The following is a 25,442-nucleotide window of genomic DNA, read 5'->3' on the forward strand; positions in this document are numbered from 1 at the left end:
GAGTAAGAGAGAGAGAGATCCTCAAAACATGTGCTTGCTTCAGCAGAGAGGACTGGAGGGATGCCAGTCCAGGGAACAATGGAGATGCAGTACATATATTTAATTCACACAAAAATATAGCACTCATACACGGAAGAAGACAAATTGCCTGTTACTGTTTAAATAAATCAGTATCCCTCCAGCCTTTGTATTGTACAGGATAAAAGAAAATAGAGAGTATTTTTTATTTATTTATGGGGTGCTTCGTTAATTACCATTCGGATGCAGCTCATAGTCAAGTCTGTATTTCTCTCTCCTTTTGTACTCTTGGTACCTGAGTTACAATTGGGAAATTATTGAATTAAAGTCAGCAAGTGCAGCCAATGAAATTAAGTGGCAAAGTAAGTAGTTTTTATCTGCCTTTCGGAAAAATACACTGAAGTGGTTTCTGATCTGATAAATCTGTAATATCATTTGGCTGTGCCTTGCAGATCTGGTAAAAAAAAAAATACTGTTGTATATAAATTCATATATTTTTTTTCTATGTCGGGTCAGGTGCAAGCACAAGACCAGCTTAGTTACGTTCTGCTTGTTCAACCATGCAAACCACTCAAACTTCCAAAATTATGTGAAAGATGATTACGTGCATCACGTCTGCTGCATTTCAGCAAGCATTCGTACTCAGTGAGAGAGTTGTGCCACTTTTTACACACAAGGCACAACAGCAAAATGTCACTAATTAAATTATTGACCGCATTGGCATGTCAAGAGCTTTAAGGTGTTTGTTTTTAATATATATTATGTGTGGTTTTTCTTTAAAAAAAATCTACTTAAAAGATGACACAGGCTGATTTCAGTCATTTTAAACCTTTCCGTGTGCGCAGTCATGTCTCGGCAGCAAATATCATGGGACACTTACACAGCAAAACTAAGAACAGACACATGACAGATAGGACAGAGGAGACTCTCCAGGGGAAAAGAGTTTCTCCAATTTGCCGGATCTGTCATGTAAGTAGCAATGCACCGAACTGCAAACTTGCATGGTTTTTAAAGGTTATAGGAAATGACAGTTTGAGTAGTTTAATCCATTCTAGGCCCAAAACACATACTGTATGAGTAAGTGGGGGAAGAATGACAACCTCTTCACTGAATGCATCACCCTAAATACGCTTGCATTGTGCACTGTAGATCGTGCACGATACACAGCTCAAGTAGGGCCGCATTTCTCTTTGTCATCTGTCAGCTGTGTTTCACAAGTTGGGTTGGAATCAAATACATTACCCCTGAATTATTTTTTTAATTGGTAGCAGTCCAGTCCTTTAATTTGTCTGATCTTACACTAGAAGTAGAGTTTCTCTCTTCACAAGTCCCCATCAGACAAGTTAAGTAGAGCACATTTTACAGGATATATACCTTGTTCATTTTGTTTGGTTTGCAATAATTTATGCTCAGCATGTAAAGTACAGTTGCTACAAACACTCCACAGAATATATATTCCTTCTGCTGCTAAACAAGAAACAGAGCCAAAACAAAATAGCAATCAATTTTGTAAGAGATGATGTGTATTCATATTAGGTTACTTAATTCACTGTATAAACTTAGAAACCAGGCCATTTTTTTTCTACGGATCTCAGTTTGGCATCAAATGTGAAATGCCTACGTTCATTCTTTATCTGAGCTACATATTCTCATCTAGTACATGAAAGCTAGAAGGGAAAATTACATGACTCTCATTAACTCTTCGAAGTCCCCTTTGAACATAGATAATCATGTTTGGAGTACCAGGAGGATGGAGATCAGGAGGCATGAGCACACATGCAGGAATATTTCTACCATCGAAAGGATACACAAGGCAGAGACAAACTGAGTCGAGACGAAAAAGATGGAAGCTGAGACTGGATTATTGATATGAAGCAAAGAGACGCTCTTTGCTTCCACTGTGTTTTCTGTTTTATTTAGATAATATGCAAACATTTTCCAGTGCAGTATGAGCGAAATATAGATAATTACCAATGAAACATAAAAAGTTATATTGAACAAAAATCAGGTATTGCTGCAAACAAAATAAACTTCAAATATGAATATGATACAGAAAAAATGGGGGGGGGGTGTCTGCTGCATAATTTTCAATATATTGTGTCAGACTCCCATCGATAAGTGTTGAGGGATATTGTAATGATGATAAAATTCTGTAATCCCATACATGTATGTTGTTCGGTTGTTTTTCTGGGCCGATGCCTTACACAAAGAGGATCCCGCTCTGATCCTCACAGTGAGGCATACTGGGATTGGATGGATACTCGGTTTGGTCCGATGCTGAAAGGCCAGGTTTCTACCGGTGTCAAGGCTGACATGCTGTAGCTGGATCAGTGCTTTCCTACTGGAGACCCAATGAAAGAAACACAAGAACATAACATGAAGTGAGAAATGTTTCTGTTGCCATTTTAACCTGGTGTTAATTCAGCCTCTGATTTGCTTCTCTGTCACACAATGTGATGTGAAACGATACATGATCCTCTTATGCGTTTTGTGTGTGTGTGTTTGTTTGTGTGTGTGTAAAATGGACAGTGGTTCATTGAACACCCCTGAAGCATCAAGACCACATAGGCACATGTAGTGTTAAGAGCATCTAAAACTCTCTGGGACACAGATCAAGACGTATCTCACACCCGCGCCTGAGGAAACAGACATACTCTCAGCACAGGGTGGTCTAAGTGGGCCTCCGCCGATTCAGGACAGATTCAGGACACTTTGTGTTCATTAGTCAACCCGAAGTAGGACAGATACCTTCAGAACTTCTCTTCTCTCCTCTTATCCTCTCTTTTCTTCTCATCTCTTCTCTTCTCTTATCCTCTCTTCCCTTCTCTTCTCCTCTCTTCTCTTCTCTTCTCTCCTCTCATGACCTTCTCCGCCCTCCCCTTCTTCATCTGTATGATCTTTTCCCTTCTTTTTTTCAAAGTTTACTTTTCATCTGGTAGAAACATAGGGCCATCTGTAGCCGTTCTAGCCCTCTCTTTGTTCTCTCCATCTTGATCCCCCTCTGATATCCCTTCCTTTCTCTCGCACTCTCTCTTGCCGTCTGTGAGAAACACTTGTGTTGACGCAAATACAAGCCGTGAGTTTGATCTGAGACAATTTGCTGCAACATTAATGAAAGCATAAACTCACATGAATATTGATGAGCTATTCTTTTGGAATCTGCACATTCCGGATGGCTTAGAGGCAAAATAGTAAGACACATGCATGCACACACACTCCCTGACACACACTCACAAAGATGGAATATTTCAATGACAAATATTGCAAAATGAATATTCAGCGACAACACAAAATCCAAAATTGTCAAGGTTTCTCATGCTTTTGAGAAAGGCCCAATTACACACACAAAGAAAGAGGCAGACATACACACACTCTTCTGTGGAGGTGTCATTCCCAGAGAAAAGAAAAGAAGTGTTAATGAAGAGTTGTATACACGGATATGTGTGGAACATGAATGTGCCTTTTGCTGTGGTTTTCATGCTAGCAGGAGCTGTGTGTCATGCCATCTCTATGAATGTGTGCCTCTGTGTATTAATGTGTGGGTGGGCAGAATTACAGTGCAGTATTTTGGAAAGTCAGAAAGCCCCAGATGACTTTCCTTCTTTTTACATCTGTGTTCATAAGCAGTTCATTATGGATGTGATGAGCTGAATTAGTCCATGTTTGTACTTTCAAAGTATTTCCGGTGCATCTGGTTCTAGGCAGCGTATTTTATTCTCTTGAAACATCGGAATGATACCTTATGAACTGTGAACACACAGTTACTCTTGCATAACCCTCCAAATGTCCAACAACACAAGCTTTCCTTGTCAGTGGAAAATGCAATATTTGATGTTGGTTTTGGCTGTGTCAATGTCTGGTAAGGTTTAGGCACAAAGGAGCAAAAACAATATGTATATATATATATAGAGAGAGAGAGACACACACACACACACACAGAGTATATATATATATAGACACAATATACACACACACGTGAGTCTCTCTTAGATCTCACCTCTATAGCTGACAGCTTGAGCACCTCTCAGGATTGTATTGTTGAATTTTCACTTTTTTTTATTATTCAAAAAGCTGATTTTGCCATTGCAGCTTCAATGTATGTATTTTCATATTGCTCGTGTCAATTTGGGATTAATTCAGAAGCCGGTCTTTTGTTCACAAATTCAACAGAGCAGCTTTTTGATTCACTATAACAATGCTGTGCCTGTCTGCCTTCCTTCTTCTCCATAGCAACGGCAGCCAGCTCATGGGTGTGCAGTATTTAGAGCTGTCTGCCAAAATGATGGACAACTGTGCCGCTCTGGTTGCCTACTGGTTATGACACATGCCACATTACTGCAATGTCTGGGGCTTGATTCCAGTAACAGTTTGAAATAATTCAATCTGAAGGCATTAACCTGCACTTACATTATTGTTGCATTACCCAGCAGAGTCCTGCATGTCAATATTAAGTGGCATCAGGAGGATTTTAAGTAAGCTTTTGGGAAATTGCGACACAGATTGGGGAAACTCATGTTCCTAAAATTTAAAAAAAAAAATCAGTCTCCTTTACTGTAGTTTATTTAGCATCACTCACACACACGGTTCGAGGTGTGTGTTTTCCTCTATCGTAGTGAGGTTGTGAGTGTGGAAAATTATCTGTCTCTGCTGGGGGCTGTTGTTGCCAAATTTTTAAAGCTCTCTTCTTCTTTTTTTTTTTTTAACTCCAAGGCATTCTCATGAAAAATCAAATATGGTTTTGTTTTTTGTTTTTTTTTGTTAAAGATAGCAAACACAGACAGAGCAAAGTGAAAGTATTTACACACACTGTTTTTGGTTTTGTTTTTTTGTTTTTCTTAATAACCTCGTAAACGTAGAGGCGGTCGACCTCAGTTGAAATGTTCATTTTGTTATTCTGTCCCTGTCTTTAGAACTTCATGGGGAATATAATGAACTTTCAGAGACACCGCTGCTCGAAACTTCTGTAAACCGTTGTGGCTCTGATTGATTGTGTATGTGTGTCAATGACTTTGTGTATTCCACCGGCTCCTACAGTTCTCTCTCCTCAGCGCTTTTCCGGGATACAATGAAGAGAATTAATCATAGAATTAATCTTTTTCTTTCAACCCTTGTCTCTCCACTCTTTTCAGATTCTCTCTCTTAGATCAGTACTTTTGTATGCACATAAACTGATTCTCTTTCATCTCCTCTATTGTCCTTGCTTTGACTCGTCCCTCCGCTTCTCCTCTCATTCTGTTCTCCTCTTTGCCGATGTTGCTTCTACTCTTAGGTAAGAAGACAGACAGGCAGATATTCGGTGTTAGACTTTCAAGGCCCTCAGGTACTTAGAGATGTAAGACGTGATACTTTCAGATGTATAACACATAGCCTACACACACACATACACACAAACACACAGATTCTAGATACTCACTGCTAACTGCTTGATGTGTGGTTTCTGCTACAAGTTGGTTGTTTTACTTTTTGTATGTCTATTTTTTTACCCAAATAGGATCCCTCCCTTGATTCATTTTGGGAGAGTTTCATTTTCACATTTGGAAGAATAGAGCACAATTTGCATTTTCCAAGTGTTCCTGAAATTATTCAGCTGTTTTACTGCAATTTCTTACATACAGCTGCTGCACCGTGGCTCTCTGCAGATAATCGTCCCCGGGAAGTCAGTTGGTCTGTGACCACCATAACTGTTAGGCAGTGGGGCAGTGATTTAAATACTGCCTTATAATGTATCTGCCAATAATGAGGCGAAAAATGGGACACATTGTGGAAACAATGACAATACCAATGTAGAATGTAGGCTAATGATCTCTGTGGCTTTTTATATGAGAAAAGATTCAATTATTCAGAACAAAAATAGTTCATTAAAACATAATTAGAACAAAATAACTTTTGCAAACTAATTTTCCTTGTCCAGCCTCATTTGGAAAATGTGTCTCATTTGGAAAAATTATGTCTTTCTGGATTCTTTCCAGAAGCTGTATAATGGTAATTCTGCTCAGCTTATCCTAGCTAAGTATGTGTTTATAGACCCCAAATTCTGCCATGACTCTTGGCCGAAATTAAAGTTGATAATGATGGTGTGGCGGCATTCTTCTTCAGTGAATTGATTTTAAGTTTTGGTGTGACAGTGCTGGGCCGCTTTGTGTTAGATGATAAAACCTCTGGGGTTTTGCAGCACTCACAGGATCCCAGTTGTCCTCCGCTTCCTGCACTTGAGTGAAATATGCAACACATCCCTCCTTCCTGTCTTTGTTTAATTTACATGTTAACGTAATTTACAGGAACATTTTAAAGTTTTATGCCTCTAGTAATCGTAACACTTTACAATTTGTACCCTGGTTCTTGATCTGCCTGGTCCCTACATACACAACCTATAAAAACCTCTATGTAAACTGTATACATAAAACCTTGTGTTTCACATCCTCGTGCAGTTCAGCGCCGTGTGTCAGACATTCATCTGTAAATGTTCCCACTAGATTTCAAATCTCAAGCACAGTAAAGTGTCAGCAAATTAGTGGGCAGAGTTCAACACTGTGGGATGCATCAATACCAGGCTTTGATGTCAAAAGTACAATTCAAAAGTAGGAGAATGAAGTTATTATTTCTCGTCTAAGAATTGTGGCAGTGCAGTATGTGCTCATTATTGAGGTTTGAAGTTGTAAATGTACCGTACGCTTCTATAGGTGAAGAATGTTGATAGGGAGAAAAAAAACACTACAAAAAGAAACTGTTGGCAGTGTCTTCCAGCCTGAGCCAAATATTCCAACAGCCAGACAAAATGGGGCATGTTTGTTTTTGTAAATTAAGGTGCAGGTCCGTGCTATGGCACAAGCCAACAATTTGAGCTCCCGTGGCAAGCTTACTTAGCTGTGACAAACAGGTACCTGGTCATTTTATGACCTGAGGTGCTGATGCAGCACAGGCGCAGCCCGGGGCACAGACGGGAAATGGGTTGAATTAAGGAGAATAAATTGTAGGTGTGTTAGAAGTTGGCAACGGTTACAGTCGATCAGATCAGCTAATCTTTTTTTCTTTCACAAGCAAAGCGTTCCCTGTCACGGGACACTGACAGATGCATAATGGAGTGGGTAATCCAGGCCAACCTTGCCCAAGAGGAGAACACTTTTTTAAATGAAGAAAAAAATGAAAAATAAAGCAAGTGAGCCAGAAAGAACTGACCAGTTTTTCAGAGCATGGTCACTGCAATGTTGGCTTTAATTTCGAGCCTCTAATGAAAAACCAATAATTGGTACATGGAGGTTTATAGAGAACACATCGCATTTATCCTCTACATTTGTTTTGAATTGCAGATGAATTGACTTTATTCAATACTTTCAAAAGAAACAACCAGAACCCAGCTTCACATAGACATTCTTGCAGCAAGGCATCAATGATAAACACTGAGAGGCCATAAAGCTTATTTTGATTGTGGTCCTTGAGGCCTTATGGCACCCAAGAAGTGTTTTTACCTATAATAGGTGTCTTGAGTTTATGAAGACACTTCCCTTCCTGTATTATTTTTGTGTCTCCAGGATACCAGAAGCTACCACAACACAACAGCAAAATTGTCCACAAAAAACAAATTCTGTCCACAAACTCTCAAGCACATTGTGCAGTCTAATCCATGTCTTTTTTATCCAGCCGTATGCTAGGTCGTCCTTTACCAGTGCTTCGGTCAGGGCGCAGATTGTTATGTAAGTAGCATTAACTCTTGACATGCCTTGGGGACGTGGGGGAGGTGGGGGGTTGTGCACCTGGCAGGGACCCTTGAAGACATGACAACATGCAGCGTTCTAGGATGGCTGGGATTTGATCCGTGCTAACCACTGAGGGGCTGTGCTGTCTGTGATGGTGATGATTGATGAAGCAGTCCCTCAGCAGCTCTGATATCTGCTCGCAAGCCTCTTAATCATGAAAGATGACAAATAAAATCCCCTCCAAAAATGAGCTAAATTTGTTTGTTTGGGGAGGGGGGTTCAGAAGAAACTGAATGATATTGAAGCACTGTTCCCATTCAGCAGTGTGACCATAGTCAAGTATTTCTGCTGGTAAAAGATGGCTCACTTAAATGTATCACGGGAGAACTCGCTCCTCTCAGTCTTGCAGAGTGTGGGTGCACTGGGGCAGTCACTATATTTCAGTGGGATGACACTGGTGGCAGCTGTAACATTATCATCTGGACTTTTAGACATCCTCTCCTCTCCTCTCCTCTCCTCTTCTCTTCCTCCTCTTCCTCCTCTCACACCACCTTTCTGATTGTCTCCATTTTTTCAGCTCCCTGGGACTGTCACACAAACCAAGATGAGAAACCAGGCAAGCAGCTTTGTGCCAGCTGACAGGAGGATAGTGTGTGTGCGTGTGTGTGTGTGTTGGTTTATGTCTCATGGCACAGGACTGTTTGTTTTGGGAACCAGGTTTGTTGTGTTTACTTGCTATAGTATGAACATGGTGAGTGTGTGTAATCAATGAGTGCGTGTGGGATTGCTTTTGGGGTTGTTGTTAGATGTCCCGCTTTTCTCACAACTGGACGTACACAGTAAAACCTACACAAAGTAGTGTACGCACACACGATGTTTCACTCCGACACTCCTCCTTCCATGACTGTCAATCATTCTCTCTATGAAAGTCAAGCTGTCAATCTCCTTCTCTCGTTAGCTGTTTTTAGACTCAAAATGATCATGAGGATTAGCAAGCACACTGTAGCACAGACAAAAACGTTGTAAGCATCTCACCCCGACCACAGTTGCCGTTTGTAACCTTTAAGTACTGGTCACTCTGCTACATTACGCTCCTTTACAAAACATCAACACTCAGATTAGCCTGAGGATTTTTTTTAAAGAAAATAATAGAATCCATGCTTTACCTCTTCATGGCGAAATGACTTGTTGGAATTGTGTTGTTTTTGCTCTTGAGGAATGATGTTTTCATCAGCTGTTATGTCATTAAACCAATGAAGGGAAACTTTATTTTAGAGCTCTATTTCTGACTTGAGTGCAAAAACCTGCAGTTGGTAAATGTTATAAAGTCCCACCTAATCCTGAAAACTTTTGAACTCAAGTGGTCACCTGAGTTAGAAATTTAAAAGTGCATTCTTGGAGAAAATGTAGACTGAAAAAATTATATTATATTATCATCATTACGTATTAATTCCAACTTTGCACAATAGTTTGACAGTATGACAGAATGTGTCGCTGCAGGGTTTAAGGCGAAATAATGATAAGGTGCTTTTTTTGTGTGTGTGTGCTGTTGTGGATGTGTCTGTCCGGATGTAGAACAGCAGGGAAAGGCACAAATCACAAGTCACATGGAGCAAGTTTGGTACTCACGGAGGACGGAGGCACAGGGCTTGAGTCCATGTGAAGCGCTCCAGTCATTGTTAGTTGGTACAAGTGGAAAAGGATGGATGTCAGTTAAGGTGCGAGTGAAACCTCAGGGTACAGTTTTTGATGAGTTTGACATTTGGTTGGGAGCTTTGGAATCTAGTGATAGTGCCAGTAAATCATTCTAGCCACAAGGTGTTTTGAGTTTATCTACTGCATGGTTTGACAAATAAATGGTGAGAGGCGGGAAGCAGTTATGGCTTTGCAGAGTGTAAAGATCATTGCGAAATAAAGTGTAAAGTGCATGGACTGTAGATGGTGATTAATGCATTCAGGCAGTTAAAGGGTTACAGTGGAACCCTGGGGCACAGAGTGGGACAGTGCAGATTTCCCGCCCCCACAGCCAGGAGGGTGAGACCGGTGGAAGTAGAAGAAGCCAACTGTTGTTGCTTGATTAAAATGGAATAATCCCAGTTTACTACCAGTTCTCAGTAGACAAGGAAATGGACACTGACAAGAGTCTAGCTATGACAATGGGTCCTATATTAGCTATGGAGAAATTCTCTCAGCGCTGCGACTTGAGGACCGGGTGGAGGTTTCAGGGGGCATTTAGTGATGATACTTGGTGGCTTTTTCTAAAATATAGTGTGTGAATTTCGCAAAGAGGAAGCAGGATGTAATAATCCGGTAATGTGTCCCTCCGTCTCCACCACATCAAACTGACTCCAACAGTTTCTCTGTTTTACTTTTTATTGACGCTCCCTCTCTTACATTTATCTTCTCCTCTCTTTTATCTTTATCCACTTCCCTAGTTTTATGATTATCTCTCTTTCATCCTCTATAACTTTGGGTCTGTGCTATCTCTCCCCTTACTCTCATTTTATATCCAGACTGTCCTTCTACTGTCCTCTATTCCCTTCTTCCTTTGTTGATTTTCCTTCCCTGTGTGTCATCCCCAATCCTTATTGTTTTGACTCACCTGTGCAATTTTATCTTATCTCTCAGTTTTAAACATCAGTCATTTAATCAATATTTCTAACACTTTTCCTCTACGATTCCATCTCCTCCACTCTGCTTCTTATCTCTCTCTTTTTCTGTTTCATTTTGCCATCCGACTCCTTTTGCTCATAGTTCTGGGCAATGCTTGTGAAGCATATTGGCACAGGTTGGTGGTCAGTGAGTTTCACCATGATTACATACACACACACACACATCGACTTGACTTGTTTTGGACGGCTGATGAGCAGTGCCAGATTCTCTGCATCCGTGCCGATCAGAACTGCTCAAGAAACCTCATTAGGCCTCCTGGCCACAGTATGGCACTGGCTTCAGTACCTGCCAGCAGGCTTTTTCATTCTGGGAGGAATTTTGAAGTCCTGGGGCTCGACACTTCTCGACATCGGCAAGTAACACAGAATCGCTGATCATACTCCAAATCAGTATTCTAGTCTTGGGTGGCAATCCTGCTATATCTCTACAAAAAAAATAAAAAAAACAACAACCGAGAAACTTGCTACTCCTTTGTCCTGAAGGTGTGAAATTAATCCCAGTTCCTTGTTTTATAAGGGAGAGTTGTAGTTGTTGCTAGGCAACACATAATCAGCTGTCAGTGATGTTGCTGGGGGAATATATACAATAACCATCAACAGAAGCCAACAGTGAGTTGCTGCTGAACTAAGAAGCTGTGGGTTCATTTGCATCATGATTATACAGTAGATGCAGAACTATTCCTGCGCTCCCTGGGCACTCAGAACAGGAGCCTCTGGCTACGCTGTGTGTGGGAAGTCCTGTGAATCTGAACACTTGTGGTTTGGCAAGAGATCAGCACAAAGGTATCTGCATGTCCGCTGACTCATCATTCGTTTTCCCAGTGGTTTGATATCGCAGACATCAGTGCCTTTCAGCATGGCGCTTAACCTTCAGTAGTTCAAGTCGAATCAACATGGAAAAAAATGTGCATGATGTTTGGTTATACACTGTTAAGTTGTCAGTATGTCAGAATTTTGATACAGTGCCAGGAGAAAAAAACCCCACCATGTTTGATCTGGAGGCGTGCGATTCAAATCTGTATCACAGTGTTTCATGGCTAAGCAATAATAATATACAGAGCAATATGAGACCTGGTTACAAACCATATCCACGTAGAGTCTTGAGAGCCATGTTAACAAACACTGGTCCAGAAAAGTACAGTTCTATTATGATACTCATCCTGCACTTAACAGTATCACACATGGGCTAAAATATTACAGTAGAATAAGAACTTGAGTCATAAATGAAAAGTCCAGTGCAAACACCAAAACTAAGGGGGTTGATACTCTAACTTCAGGGTAAACAACTGGACGTCTTAGAAATGTCAGTAAAAATGCAAATAAATTGAGCAAATGTACCTCATGACATTGACGAGATGAAAAATTCGAATCATGGAGGGGACGTTATGTCATGGGTAATATGATATGGCACAGCACTACTCATTCCTGTACCACAGCAAGAGTAAAAGAAAAAACCTCAGCATACTAAATACAATATATTCTTTATTAACAGCCAGCACACGTCAGGTCTGGACTTCCCGTGGCTGATGTCCAGCTGGCTGCTTCAGGAACTGTCTGATTCAGCCTGTACATCAGGTCACATGGTGTGTTTGCTGCTGCAGATAAATGCTTGAACAGCTGCAGGTTGAAGACCAGTTGATTTGCTTCCCCACTGGTTCATCTTTCCAGCTTTGCCTTATAAAACTGATTGTAGATCTGTTATCATTATACCTTATACAGTGACGCAACTTAGGCCCGGTCGCATTATGGGCCAATGAACTGAGCTGTGATCCATGTTCTCAGTGTGTGTGTGTGTGTGTGAGAGAGAGAGAGAGAGAGAGAGAGAGAGAGAGAGAGAGAGACAGAGCCTCCCGCAGTAAAGTCCAGAGTCATGACATCCTTCCAGCTGCTTGGCAGTTCGCCGTTGTGTGCTGTTGTAATGACTGAGAGACAGAAGCTCCACTTTGATCCTCTTTTATTCTCCATCTTTCATCATCATCATCATCACAACCACACCCCAGCTTCCACCACGAAATAAGATAATGATAGAAATACCCCCATTCCTCTGTGTGTGTGTGTGTGTGTGTGTGTGTGTGTGTGTGTGTGTGTGTGTGTGTGGTCTCCTGACTGCAGTAGCATACCATCAATCCTCAAGCTGTCAGGGTCTAGTCAGCTCTGCCCGCCGCTGGCATTCTTATGCACCAAGTTACATAATAAAGAAAGAAAGAGGGACAAATGGAAGGACAGTGATGAAGGTGTGAGATGAGCAAATAAGAGAGGGGGAAGCACAAGGATGTTTATAGCTTTTTAAAATGAGGGCTGCCTGTTAGAAAAGAGCATTGAATTCCTCTTGCAGCGCTGTTTTTGTTTTTCCTGGTTTGTCTCATTGTATGTTACTGCCATGTTAGTCTCCTTGTGAGACGCTTTAAACACTCTTTTCACACACTTCCTCTGCTCTGACTCTCGCTGCTCTGAGAGAAGCTCACTTAGCAAGCCTGCGAGCTGCCAATCAGCATAACAGCACTGTGTGTGGCCTGTAGACTGTGTTCTAATGATCAGAGGTAGCTGCTGTGTGGCCAGAAATCATTGTTATCTACTCACAACCTACTTGGAACTCAAGTTTACGCTGCAGCTGATCGGCGGTGGAGCCAATAAAAGCTTTTGATTGGTGCAAAGTTATTGGATACAGATGATAGCAAGTGTTGGTTTCTCTTCATCCAGTGTAGAAGAGGAAACAGAAGAAGGGACTCGGTGATTGACTTCACGCTACCACACTTTCAGTATAATTTAAGGCTTCATGTTCACATAAGTGACCCCCTACAGTTCAGAGTATTTTAGCTCGAAGCTCAAGTATTCATGGAATAGAAAATAAACAGAATTGTAGGAACCCAAAGCTTTGGTTTGTTGTAAAGAAAAGTCAGAAACACAAGAAAATATTGTGTCCATTTATAATAGTTCAATTTCAACAACCTGGACTCATTTGCTGTAACTCCACACAGAATAACTGACCGGTTTGGAAATTCATAGTATTCATTTTGGCACATAATGCTGTTTCCTATCCTGATCATGTGCTACTGCAGTATTTCCTGCATTTTAATGTAGTCTGATTTCACCCTCAAAATCAGATACAAGTGAGGCGGAGAGTGAGAAATCAGTCGCAAATTCCGTGAGTATTACAGAGAAACTGTAAGGAGACAATGGGAATAAATGGGACACAAAGATGAAGAACTGCAACCAAGTCCAAAGAGCCTCGTTGATGAAGAGGGTGAGGGGGGAAGTGAAGATGCTGCTACCGGCTCTACGTTAGACTCTGCTCCTAAGGGGGTTTCTGTATTGATGTAAACCTGCAAGTTCAAAGCCCATGTGGGTTATGGTTTTGAGACGCCAGGCTGTGGTGTATTCTCACCCCTCCTTTGAGTGTTTGTTGCAAATATATCCAGCAAAGTGCCTTTAGTTGATGTGGGAGACTCAGATGTATACACTACAATATGTCTGTGGGCATTCAATTATTATTTCAGAGCGGGGGAAGTGATTCTTTGGTGTTTCTCATCCCTTCTCACCTCTTTATCCCCGTCAGTTTGGAAAAAATATATATATGCACACCAACACACAGCATCACTAGCAAGTTAAGAGAATAAAGAATCATTCAAAATAGAAAAGAGCCTGTCTCCTTGCATAACAACAGTATTAATTAGGGCTTCAAAATAAATTGAAATTAATGACGAATTGAGATATGTGCCTGCTGCAATTTTCAAATAGCACAATCACAAAGTTGGCCCATCATACCAACGGAATATGACGTGTAAAGCGGCACGCTTCCTGTGATTGGTGCGGATGGGGTTCACACCAGAAGTAAACCGCTCTAGAGTTCACTTGATAGTGGTCTGAGACCACCCCTACCAGGCGGAGCCGAGAGTGGTCGACTGGTCCGCACCAGAGTTCGAGGCAAGCGTTCGCACCAACCAAAACAAACTGCACCAAGGAGGTAAACACTCCAGGGTTCAGTTCAACTGGACTAAACAAGGCGGTGGAGCCTGGTGTGAATGCGACCTTAGTTTTAATAGTACTCTAGTATCTCTCTCGTATAAAATGAGCGGTGATATTTATTGATTTATTTGTTTGTGTTTTACCTGTAAAACGTAAACTCGCGATTTAATAAACATGAGGCAAGGTGGGAGGGTTTGGAGGCATGTATTTAATCTTTATCTTCACCACGGAGGTTCCAATTTCACCAGCATCTTGTTGGTTCTTTTGTTGTTGTTTCAGATTATACAAAGACTGTGGAGTGGAGTAATAGTGCATATGGGGCACGACAGGTCCGGACAGCTGAAGTGGCCTTCGCTGAGGTGTGCGCGCTACAGAGGCCCTTCTAGTATTCCAAATAGCGTTTTAAATACCATCTGTGTGGGTGCGCTGTGCTGTTATTGTATCGGCTCTGAACACCCTGGTGTTTCACACTTTCAAAGAACCACAGGATAACTTTGTTCCTGAAGTATGTGGGTGTCACACACAAAATAAAGAATTCGCATTTACAAACTTTACCTCTTATCTCAACAGTGAACACATTCAAACTTTTTTTTAGGGGTTCCAATGTATTTCAGCCCCGTGGCCTTCATTAGAATTAGGTGCGTGGGTTCAGGGATACTGAGCCGTGGGGTGTGATTGATGACACGTCTAGGTGTGTGTGTGTGTGTGTGTGTGTGTGTGTGTGTGTGTGTGTGTGTGTGTGTGTGTGTGTGTGTGTGTGTGTGTGTTGTATATCTATGGTGTACCTAGTTTGTATGAGTGGAACAAGTCATGCTATACCCCCCCCCCTTCCTCCGTGAATAAAAATGACAAACAATGTCACACGTTCTAAGAGGATGTTTTAAGGGTTTTAAGGAACTCTTTTATACAAACTTGGCCATTAGCACATTGCTGTTTTTCACTGCCTAATAAAAAGTAAAGCTGGTGGAGAGGGCCCCTCTAAATCACTCTGATTTACCTTTGTGTGTGTGTGTGTGTGTGTGTGTGTGTGTATGTGTTGTGTTGGGGGGGGGTATTTAAAGGAGTGTAGGAGACTCGAGTGTTTGCACACACACCGGCCGTATCGTCATGAGGGAAGAGCCAGCCTGTTTGCCGCAGAGCATGTACTTGAGAAAGGACACCTGAGTTTGTAAATCAGTCCTTCTCTCCCTCTCTCTCTCTCTCTCTCTCTCTCTCTCTCTCTCTCTCTGTCCCGCCCGCTCTCTCTCTCACTGTCTGTTGCTCTCATTTATCTCTCACTTTGTAATAATCTTTCATTCCTTCCGGTGTCTCTTCACCTCTTTTGCTCTTATTTGTTATGCCCCCTTTTTCATTGTGTTTGACTTTTTTTCCCTGTCTCTCCATCTGCTTGTGCCTCCTCAGCTTTACCCCAGTTTTCAGTTTTAATTCACGTATCATTAGTTTGTCTTTATTTCTTCTTCTTCATCCTTTCTTGGATCAGAAATGTCGCTTTGATACCGAACATATGTCTCCAACACCAACTCTTTGTACTCTGACTGGTAATTATTTCTTTCAAAGCTGTCTGCCAATTTGTTTCTCGCCGTTCTCGCCTTACCTTCTGTTGTTTTCTCAAACGTCTGAGGGTGGGAAAACCCTACAGATTTTTTTTTTTTTTTTTTTTAAAGATTAACAATTTAGCCCTAATTAGGCTGTCTCACAAAAACTTACACGATGATAGTGGATTTTCAATACCAAGGCAAAGTCTCTCAACAACATTCCAATGTGGAAAATTTTGCTGGAATGAAAATTCCCACAGTTCCTAGTTAGATCAATGAATTTGCAAGAAGTCTCGAAGTGTTTATCCTCCCATTAGAGCACATTAGAAGGCCGAGACACACTCCCCGAGCTCTTTAAGTAAACTGTATAGACAGCTACTCACTGTTTGATGTTTTGCCAGAAGGTTGCGTTGTTTTTTTAATTCATTTATTTGTTTCTATGGTGACGTGAAAAAGCATCGAGACTGAGCGTTTGAAATTAAAATTGTTTGGCTTCAGCTCAGAATTTTTAAAAGCCATCTCCGGTGAGCATGCCCTGAACTTTCCACGTTACTGGAGTGGTTAGCATTTTTAATGAGCTTCTAGATGTATGAATTAAAAAAAAACAAACATTCGTCAAGATGTGTATTAGGGAATAATAATTAGATATTCCAGTGGTAAATTGAGCATGATAGTGTAAGTCATTAAAGATGAACATGAAAATCGTTTTCTTTATCTGAGCACAAGTTTGCATCAAGTTTAACCCTTCGTCCTCATCCGCCCTTACTTTTCTGTAGACCTTGTTTACTCATCATATTTATTCCACGCTGCACTGCCTCTGACTAAATCAGAGCCGGGCCCAGTCACAGCTAAATCCTCATAGAATCCTTTCATACTTTGAAATGCAAAAAAAAAAAAAGAAGCTAGAAATAGCACCTCACAGTAAGTTATTAAGTGTGTGGCGGTGTTCAGGGGGCGAGAAACTTTCACAAGCCATTGCACCGACAGCATTTTCCAACCTCACAGCATAATTAGTACATTCATTTCCTGCACAAAAAAGCCCCATCTGTCAAATATATGTAATCTATCTGTCCAGTTACAAATTAAAGCTGTGTACCGGGCACTAAAATGGTTTTATCTGCTGACCCCACATGCACTAAAATTAATGCTGATTCCTCCGTTTGTCCTTGAAGGTACATAATTGTAAAAGGCAGCAGGACAAATCACCATTGTGGCTCCAGTGAAACGTATGCATGAAGCTCACAACCACTCACAACTGCGCCTCACAAAATCTAGATGTGCTCACACTTCTCTGCTTCATAGAAGATGGGCAGTTGAGAGGCTGTGTGTGTGTGTGTGTGTGTGTGTGTGTGTGTGTGTGTGTGTGTGTGTATCATATTTCATCTCTCTGATTAATATGCATCAGAGGTACAGGGGCCGAGGAGCAACTGAAGGGTTGCTAGTTTGATCCCCGCTTCCCCTGGAGTCTTTTAAGGAGTCCTTGAGCAGGTCAAATCTGATGTTCATTCTTACATATACTTGCTAAAAAATAAAAATAAAAAAAAACACCAAGCCAAATAGAAATAAGAATATAAGAAGAATATTTGACTAACACCAAATGCAGTCAAATTGACTTCAAAGGAGCTAAAAATAACATACATTTTTGTCAAAAGAAAGAAACTACATTAAAATCGGCTGTATAAAACCTTAGGAGACACATTAAGACTCACTGTTAAAAAAAAAAAAAAAAAAAAGGTTCATTTTCCAAGATTAATGCTCAGGCTTTTGTCAACCAAAGCTGGACTTCATAAAAAGAGGATGAGCCGATATGATGAAAACTGCATGACACAGGACGAAGACAACATTAAAAGATAACTGCCAAAAGCAATAATCTCTTCCTGTTTTGTTGTTCTTTAATTCGACCTCAGGTTGACACAAAGCTTAAGAAAAAAACACCCTGAAGTTGCACTGTAATACTGTACTTATCTAGTTAGCTCGCTAATTACGTTTCCACTTCTCAGCCTCGATGTTGTAATTGCATTGCTTGTAATTTCAATTTGTGTGCACCAACACGTAGACGCGCGATTGCTGTCGCCGTTGTTGAAATAAGATGCTCAGATGCGCTCAGCAGCGTACATATCAACACGTGTTGTGCATACGTGTGTGTGCACACAGAAACGTGATTGTATGTATTCACACCTCTCGCTGGAAAACACATAATCATTCTGTCACCGAATGTCAACTCAGCTCAACTCTCCCATGAGGGGCGTTGTCGGTTAGAGATTGTACGTAGCTTTGGTGAGCGTCGCACACTTGGTCCCAGTGTAATATTGGCTTTGTGTGTGAGAGAGGGAATTAGAGAGACGTGTGTGTGTGTGTGTTTGGGGGGGGGGGGGGGCGGCGACAGTGATGAGATATGTTGCATAAGGAGATGCAGTGGAGTGTGAAAGAGAACAGGTGGCTTCTGTTTCTGCCATCTAGCTTTATTTGCCATCTTCCGTGTGTGTGTGTGCGTGTGTGTGTGTGTGTGCGTGTGCGCGCGCGCGCATGCGTGCGTGTGGCAGTGGAAGAGTGAGTTAGTGTGTTCCCAGAGCTTTTCAATGGGAGATTTGCTCAGACTTCGTGGTCATATCTCCATGTAGACACGTTACCTTGCCCCGCTTGTGTGTGTGTGTGTATTGTGTGTGTGTGTTTTATTTCTTTAGTGAGCAGGGTTCCGCTTGGTTTAGAAACATTTAGAACAAGCTGAGGGAGCCCAGAGAGCTCATTCTCCAAATGTCACCCAATTAACAATCTATAGTGAACACACAGCACACTCTTCACTCTGGCTGTCTGTGGCTCTATTTGTCTCCTCCTGCCTGTGTCTCCCTCTCCCTCTCACACTTCTGTTCCCTCCAGACAAGTCCAGTGGATTACTGCTGAAACACATTAGGTACAAATCGCACTGTTGCTGACAGACCGACAGAGAGACAGCATCCCAATCAGAAACAGCAATGTGGCAAAGCAGAGCATCATTACTGGAGCCAGACAGAACGTTAATGGGAACGCCTCTTTTTCGTCTCTCTCGTCTCTTTCAGCCCAACCATCCAGGCCGGTGGTCAGGACCAGGCAGCAGCAGCAGCAACCTCCCCCCAAGGGAGCGAAGGGTAGCGCGGGCCGTGGGGGCAACACTCGCAGGGGACCACTATAACCAGCACCACTACACACCTCTGCACAGCTGGCCTCTCTCCTCTGACCGACACATTCCCAGAGAGGATCACAACTACCAGGGCATCTCTGCACCGCCCCTGGCCCGTAACCCTGCTCCTATTCTTGCTCCCATCTCCTCCAACCTGTCCTCCACCACCTCTGCATCAGCCCATGTTTCACTGACGTCAACTGCCCAGCCTCAACTTTCACACGCGGGCCTGAGTCCAAATCAATGCCCAGGCTCCGGCTCGGCGCCTTCTAATCACACTGCGATCCCATCGCTGTCCTCCAGACAGCCAGAGAGAGTCTCCTCCTCCTCAGAGTCCTTAACTCCAGGAGGAGGAGGAGGAGGAGGGGTGAGTCTATCAGGTGGGATGCGAAGAGGAGAGCATCATCATCATTCAAGCCATATCCCCCGTGCTGTCGGGACCAGCGCCTCCTCAAGCCTCCACAGTCTGAGCAGAGCAAGCCCATCCCCGAGCATCTCATCTTCTGATCAGATCTCCCCTCCACCCCCTACCCCTCCCTCATCCTCCCTGTCCTCCTCCTCCTCCTCCCCATTTACAGGTCGTTTGGGGCAACCACCTCGAGGCCCTCTGTCCCTGCATAGTTACAGTCGTAAGAATGTCTTCCTCCAACATTCCCTTCATACTGCTGAACTCCAAGCTCTGACCCAGAGAGACACTTGAGGCTACAAAGAGTTCCAGTGCCCCAAACATCAGCAGCCATATCACTGACTTAAAACCTGCTGCTTTTTTGGTACAAGCTGCTGCCATGTCCCAGTTTATCATCTCTCCTTACAATTCAGACCAACCTCTGTTGACATTCCGTTCTTTTATTTGTTCACTTAAATACGAACACAGAGGCGAGTGCACACACATCAGACTGTGAGTAGGAAAAAGGCACTCACTCATCTATCAGAACTCCCACGTGGTGTCATGCTGACAGCTTAGATGTGCTTACACCCACAGACATACAAAGTGCACACAGACCACACAACCGTGCATGTAATCAGATCTACTCGGACACACACACACACACACACACACTCACTCACTCACTCACTCACTTCATCAGCAGTATCTCCACTCTACAATCCGCACAGATAACAGGATGTTAAACCTGAAAAAAAGAGTGTGTGACCAGATTTATTTTTTTAATCATTTTATCTTATCTGTTTTTGTTTGTTTTTTTTAACCAGAGAAAAATCATTTGCTGCTTACTGTGGGACTGACTGTAATTTATGCTTGTAAGAATATATCGCCACATTGCCAAGATCTACATCAGATCACCTCCTCGGCCGAGAGGAAGCAGATAAAGACGATCCGCCACGCGCACCATCCTTTCACTGCATGCTTTTTAAACTTTAGGGAACACACAGGTGAGTGTTTTGTACCACAATAAAAGTGGGTTAGGAACTTTTTAAACCTTTTAATCATCATCTCCATATCAACTCTCACCTCAGTGTATCAAGAAGGGAATAAAACCTGCCATAACCTTTAAGCCAGGAGCCTGTTTCAGGGGAACAGCTGTTACTAAATACTGGCCCGCAGGTTTTTTTTTTTTTTATAGGCATCCACAGTCAAGAACTAACTGAACAGTTTTCCCCCAAAACTGAAGAAATAGAATGTGATTTTGAGATTTGGAACAAAAAGCATTCTGTGTTTTTTTTTTCCTTTCTCCCCCAAAATAGGAAAAGAAATGTGAAGTTATGGAATGTTGGTTCTGCAGTTCTTCCTTTGGTCTGAATATTCCTACTGGTGCTCTGATAAATATTGTTGACAGTATGGCAGTGTCTATTTTCTGGATTCAAAGAGTAAAATAACTAAATGGAACCAGGCTCGAAGGGAAATTGTATAAATCGTGTGGATGTTTGAGCGTGTGTGTGTGTGTGTGTGTGTGTGTGTGTGTGTGTGTGTGTTTGCACGCCTCATGAGGCACCAACCTGGCAGAGATGAAGAACGACCTGAAGGAAGACTGCTCTGCCCGCACCTGTGTAAGCTAGTACTTTTCTTCAGTCTGTTTCACTCGCGTGTTCGTTTCTTTCTGTTCTCATTTGTAACCGCTGTCCCTTCTTCTTCTGTCCTTTTCCCTCACATTTCCCCTCCCCTCTCTTTATTAATCTATCCTTTTCTAGTGTATAATCTATTACACCCCCCCAGTCTCTCTCTTTTTCTTCATCTCACCCCCCCCCCCCTCCCCACATGCACACACACCTCTCCATTTAAGCCCTCATGCTGAGCTTGAATTGTCACACGGTGTATCAGCTACACACTCTGCTGCAGTGGCTCTTAGTCAATAATCAAGGAGTAATTTTACACCTGGTGAATACATTTAACTGCCTGGTAGGACAGCAGGCCAGCAGTAATGTGGCCCCTGAGGTCCTGGAATGAGAGCCACAGCTGGACACTTTCAGCTAAACATTCCCATCCCTTGCTTTTGTTTACATGGTGGAGAGGAACTGTGCGCGTTCCTGTCAAAGTCTACATCAAGTTGTTCAATCAATTCATTCATTGTCCAATCAAAATTTTTGTATTTTTTTTGGTAAAAATACACCGCCATGATCTTTTTACCGCCATATGATGAGGCGGAACGCGGCAGAAACACATCAATCAGGCGATGCTTTTGTTGCGGTCGGTTTACGTCACGTACCGTTGTTGAGACCCGAGAGAGGAGACCACCAACACTGTTGTCCAACTGTGAATTGAAGTAAAGCTGCTGCCGGTGAATAACAATAACATCAATATTTTTTTTAATATAAAATACAAAACGGTAGCGATGTAACAATATCAAAATCTCACAATAGACAGTACCTCAGTAACAAGTCCACGCCAGGATTTTTGAATGCTGTATTTATAGGAGGAAAAAAAAAGGGGATGAATAAATTTCTCCTCTCTCATGTCTTAACACATGGAAACTGAAATGCTTCCAAGTGTCAGATTTAAGCAGCGTGCGTTGTTTTCGCTCCTCCGGTGAAGGTGGGGCGTAAAGGATGATTGGTGGGCAAGGGTCAATGGTAACGATGTCGTGACGGTTTTGTCATTTCGTTACCGTGAAACAGACGATACGCTACGTCCATGCAGCTTAAGCAGCACCCAGAGTGCGATGCAGTTGTTCTCAGGGGTTCTGGAATGTAATATGACGCACCAGTACCCTGCAGTGGTGTGTGGTCACTATCATTCCACATGTTTCTATGAGATTGGCTCTTTTTTGTTTGTTTGTTTTTTTTTTGTTCACTGTGTTTCATCCAGCCGTGTTCAACGTGTCAATCATACCTCGACATCACATATTTTAGCACGGGAAGCAGAAGAAGAAGCCACACCCCAGTTTTCAACGTGGCGCGTGTCTTTTTTAAATGAACATGTTTAATTTTCAAGGGGTAAACTCCTGCAATTAAGAAGCCACTTTTTATTTTGTTGGGAAGTTAATATTTAATGCCTTATTTATGTTTATTGCCATAGACACAGTTTTCCTAAAAGAAAAAAAAACACCTTGGCACTAATAACTAAAGATGAAAGACCTAATAACAATCATGATGGGAATGGAAGTGATATTAATTATGGTGTTATTATTGTAATTTTAATAAATCACACATAATATAATGTCTTAGACTTTTAATGTGCTAATTGTATTTTTTTTTTGCTGTTTTGTTTTTTTTTAAACCGCTTTAACAATGAAAACGAAGCTGTATAATTGTACATAAATTTAATAAAACTGTTGATGGTAACTTCACGGAATTAAAATTCATGTATGTTTTTTTGTTGGCACGGAAGAGATTAAAACAAATCCAATCAGATACTCCAGACAGAGAAATACTTCAAACGTAGTGGATATCTTAACTACTACCAAAGCTACAAATGCGGTGGAAGGAGCTGGTGGTGGTACAGTGGTGCTCGTGAGGGCCCTTTGACACCCCCAGCTGTTTTCTTCTCTTCAGTGGAGCCTTTGCACTATATGACTTTGACTGCTACCTTGAGATAACGTGGAACGATGAACTCTGAGGACTTAAGTCTGCGTCTGAAAGTGGATGATTGACAGTTCTAATGTATTTAAGCTGCTTTTTTTTTTTTTTTCTTTCTTTCCTTCTTTTTTTCCCCCTCTGATTCAGAATGAATTCTGGGCTATTGGGTCACCACGTTACTGGGAGCCTTCGACCAGAGTTTGGCCTAAAGTTCAATGAACTAAAATATGTTACATCTCTCAATAAGCTCTACCTGTGGAGTTATTGCAATTGATGAGTTTACAGTATATTTGCTCCAAAAAAAACCTTCATAGTGTGTGTTTACCCAAAATATTTCTCTTCAAATCGTGTCCAAAAAAATGTTTTTAGTTTGTCACTGTCACTTGTTTAATCACATGAGAAATATTTGTTGGTTTTTTTTCATCCATCATCTCTTTTATTATTATTGCTGTTAATATTTAATACGATTAAATGAATGGAAATTGTGGAGTGTCGTTTGATTTATTAAGGTGTGATGGGATTTTGACTTTTTCCTTTTTTATTGCACAAAACTTTAAAGAAAAAAAGAAGGAAGTGGAACATACAACAAAGCAATGAAGGGAGAAAAAAAAACCCTTTTACTCTATCGTGTTAAAAGATTGGAAGGTTCTCAAACTACAAGATTGGAACGGAGCTGAATGAGATGCACATGGCAGCGAGTGAAGATGAAGGAAAGTTTACCTTATTTAACATCACACTCGGAGTGTGTTTTTGTTTGGCAGAGAACATAAAGTGTAGAAGCGTCCAGAAAATCAATCATATTTGTGTGTTTGAGTGTGTGTGTGTGTGTGTGTGTGTGTGTAAGGATGAGTGATGAGATGTGGACTGTTTACCCCTCAGGGACGCCGCTCATTTCTGGACTCGCGTTAGACTGGTTGACCAGTAAATTGAGTACTCTCTCTCTCTCTCACACACACACACACATAGAATTAAATGACTCAAAGTTTTGATACCCCCTGACATATTAATATGATAAATGAAGTGCATCAGCAAACACGCTGGTGATTAAAAGCCTTGAAGAGATCAAGTATTAAAAGCCTTGAAGAGATCAAGTGTTTGTTTTTCTTGTTGTTGATGTTGGATCTCAGCTGTCAAATTAACATTTATGATGTTAGCCCAAAGGTCTAGTGCATGAAAAATAAATCCAGTCATTATTAATGATGAATTAATTGTTTTAATAACTTTATTATGTTAAATAGCAACAGGATTGCAAGTTCTGACCTGTCAAACATCAAGTATTTCTTCATTCTGTGTCAATATTCTGACGTTTTACTGATCAAGCCATTAGCTGATTAATTCTACTTATCTTCTTAATGGAGATGGATTAAAATCGCAGATACATGAGGAAGCACCAATACGCGCCCAATTTAATTTGCAGTTCTGATATCAGTTGGAAAAAAAGTACGTGCTAATCTCAATCTGCATCATACTGGGGCAGCAGATGTTGAACATGCTATTGCTAATTTAGAGAATAATCAGGCTTTATCACGTGTTATTTACCAATGCAGACACCCCCGATCATCTCCAGTTGTTATTGACAGGCCTTCCCGATGTCAATCAAACAAGATATTCACTCAGCACTAAAAGCGATCTGCCACAAAAGGACAGAGTGTTTCCAAAGCATCTGGCAAATGCTTCATCACCTTATTCCTCACATAAATTTAAACTTTTACAGCGCCGTGATGGCTCCAACAACTGAAGGCACAATCCCAAAAATTAAAGCTCTCCATCTTGTTTCTCCTTGTCTTTACACATAAGGACAAACTGTAAGGATTAGGCAGGTAGAGGTGACCAGGGAACTGTGTTTGTTTGTGAGTGTATGTTCAGAATTTTTTTGCGACTGGAATCAGCTTTCAAACCATTTTTGTCTCATTTCAAGTAGTTTTGTGTGTCTGTGTCTGTGTCTGTGTGCTTGGGATCTGTCTCGGTGCGTGCACTGCGCTATTTTCTAAAATCTTTGTGGAAGTTTGTTGTCCCTCATCCATCTCCTGCAGTTTCTTCTCAGCATATTCTCTCCAGGGCAATTTCTCTCTCTCTCTCTCTCTCTCTCTCTCTCTCTCTCTCTCTCTCTCTCTCTCTCTCTCTCTCTCACACACACACACACACACACACACACACACCAGTCACTTATGGAACTTAGCTTCTCCAAACCCATTTGCACTCTACCTGCTACACACTTGGAACAAGACTTTCATTTTCTGCCATAAATTAAGAGACAGACAATGTGACACATCTCAACAACAGACTATTAGAAAAGAAACAACTAAACAACTGTAAAACGCAACACCCTCAACTAGATAAGAACCTCTTGAAATCAAAATAGATGTGGAAGTGCTTTTGTCGCATGTGTCTGATTGCAGGATGAAGAAAATGGAGGTTATGGTTCTGT

General features: G+C 41.6%; 1 protein-coding gene across 1 annotated transcript in view; it reads left to right on the plus strand.

Annotated features, from left to right (window-relative positions):
* Nucleotides 1-23,448, plus strand: part of ccser1 (coiled-coil serine-rich protein 1) — a 112,383-nt gene extending 88,935 nt beyond the window's left edge. Inside the window, exon 11 of the mRNA XM_086206351.1 lies at nucleotides 18,942-23,448. Within this exon, the coding sequence (XP_086062477.1) occupies nucleotides 18,942-19,742 (801 nt within the window). The 3' untranslated portion in view covers nucleotides 19,743-23,448. The remainder of the gene's footprint in view (nucleotides 1-18,941) is intronic.
* The last annotated feature ends 1,994 nt before the right edge of the window (nucleotides 23,449-25,442 follow it).

Source organism: Aulostomus chinensis, chromosome 6 (assembly GCF_037954235.1).
Source record: "Aulostomus chinensis isolate RoL2024-O1b breed Wild chromosome 6, RoL_Achi_v1.0, whole genome shotgun sequence".
In the NCBI taxonomy this organism is placed as follows: domain Eukaryota; kingdom Metazoa; phylum Chordata; class Actinopteri; order Syngnathiformes; family Aulostomidae; genus Aulostomus; species Aulostomus chinensis.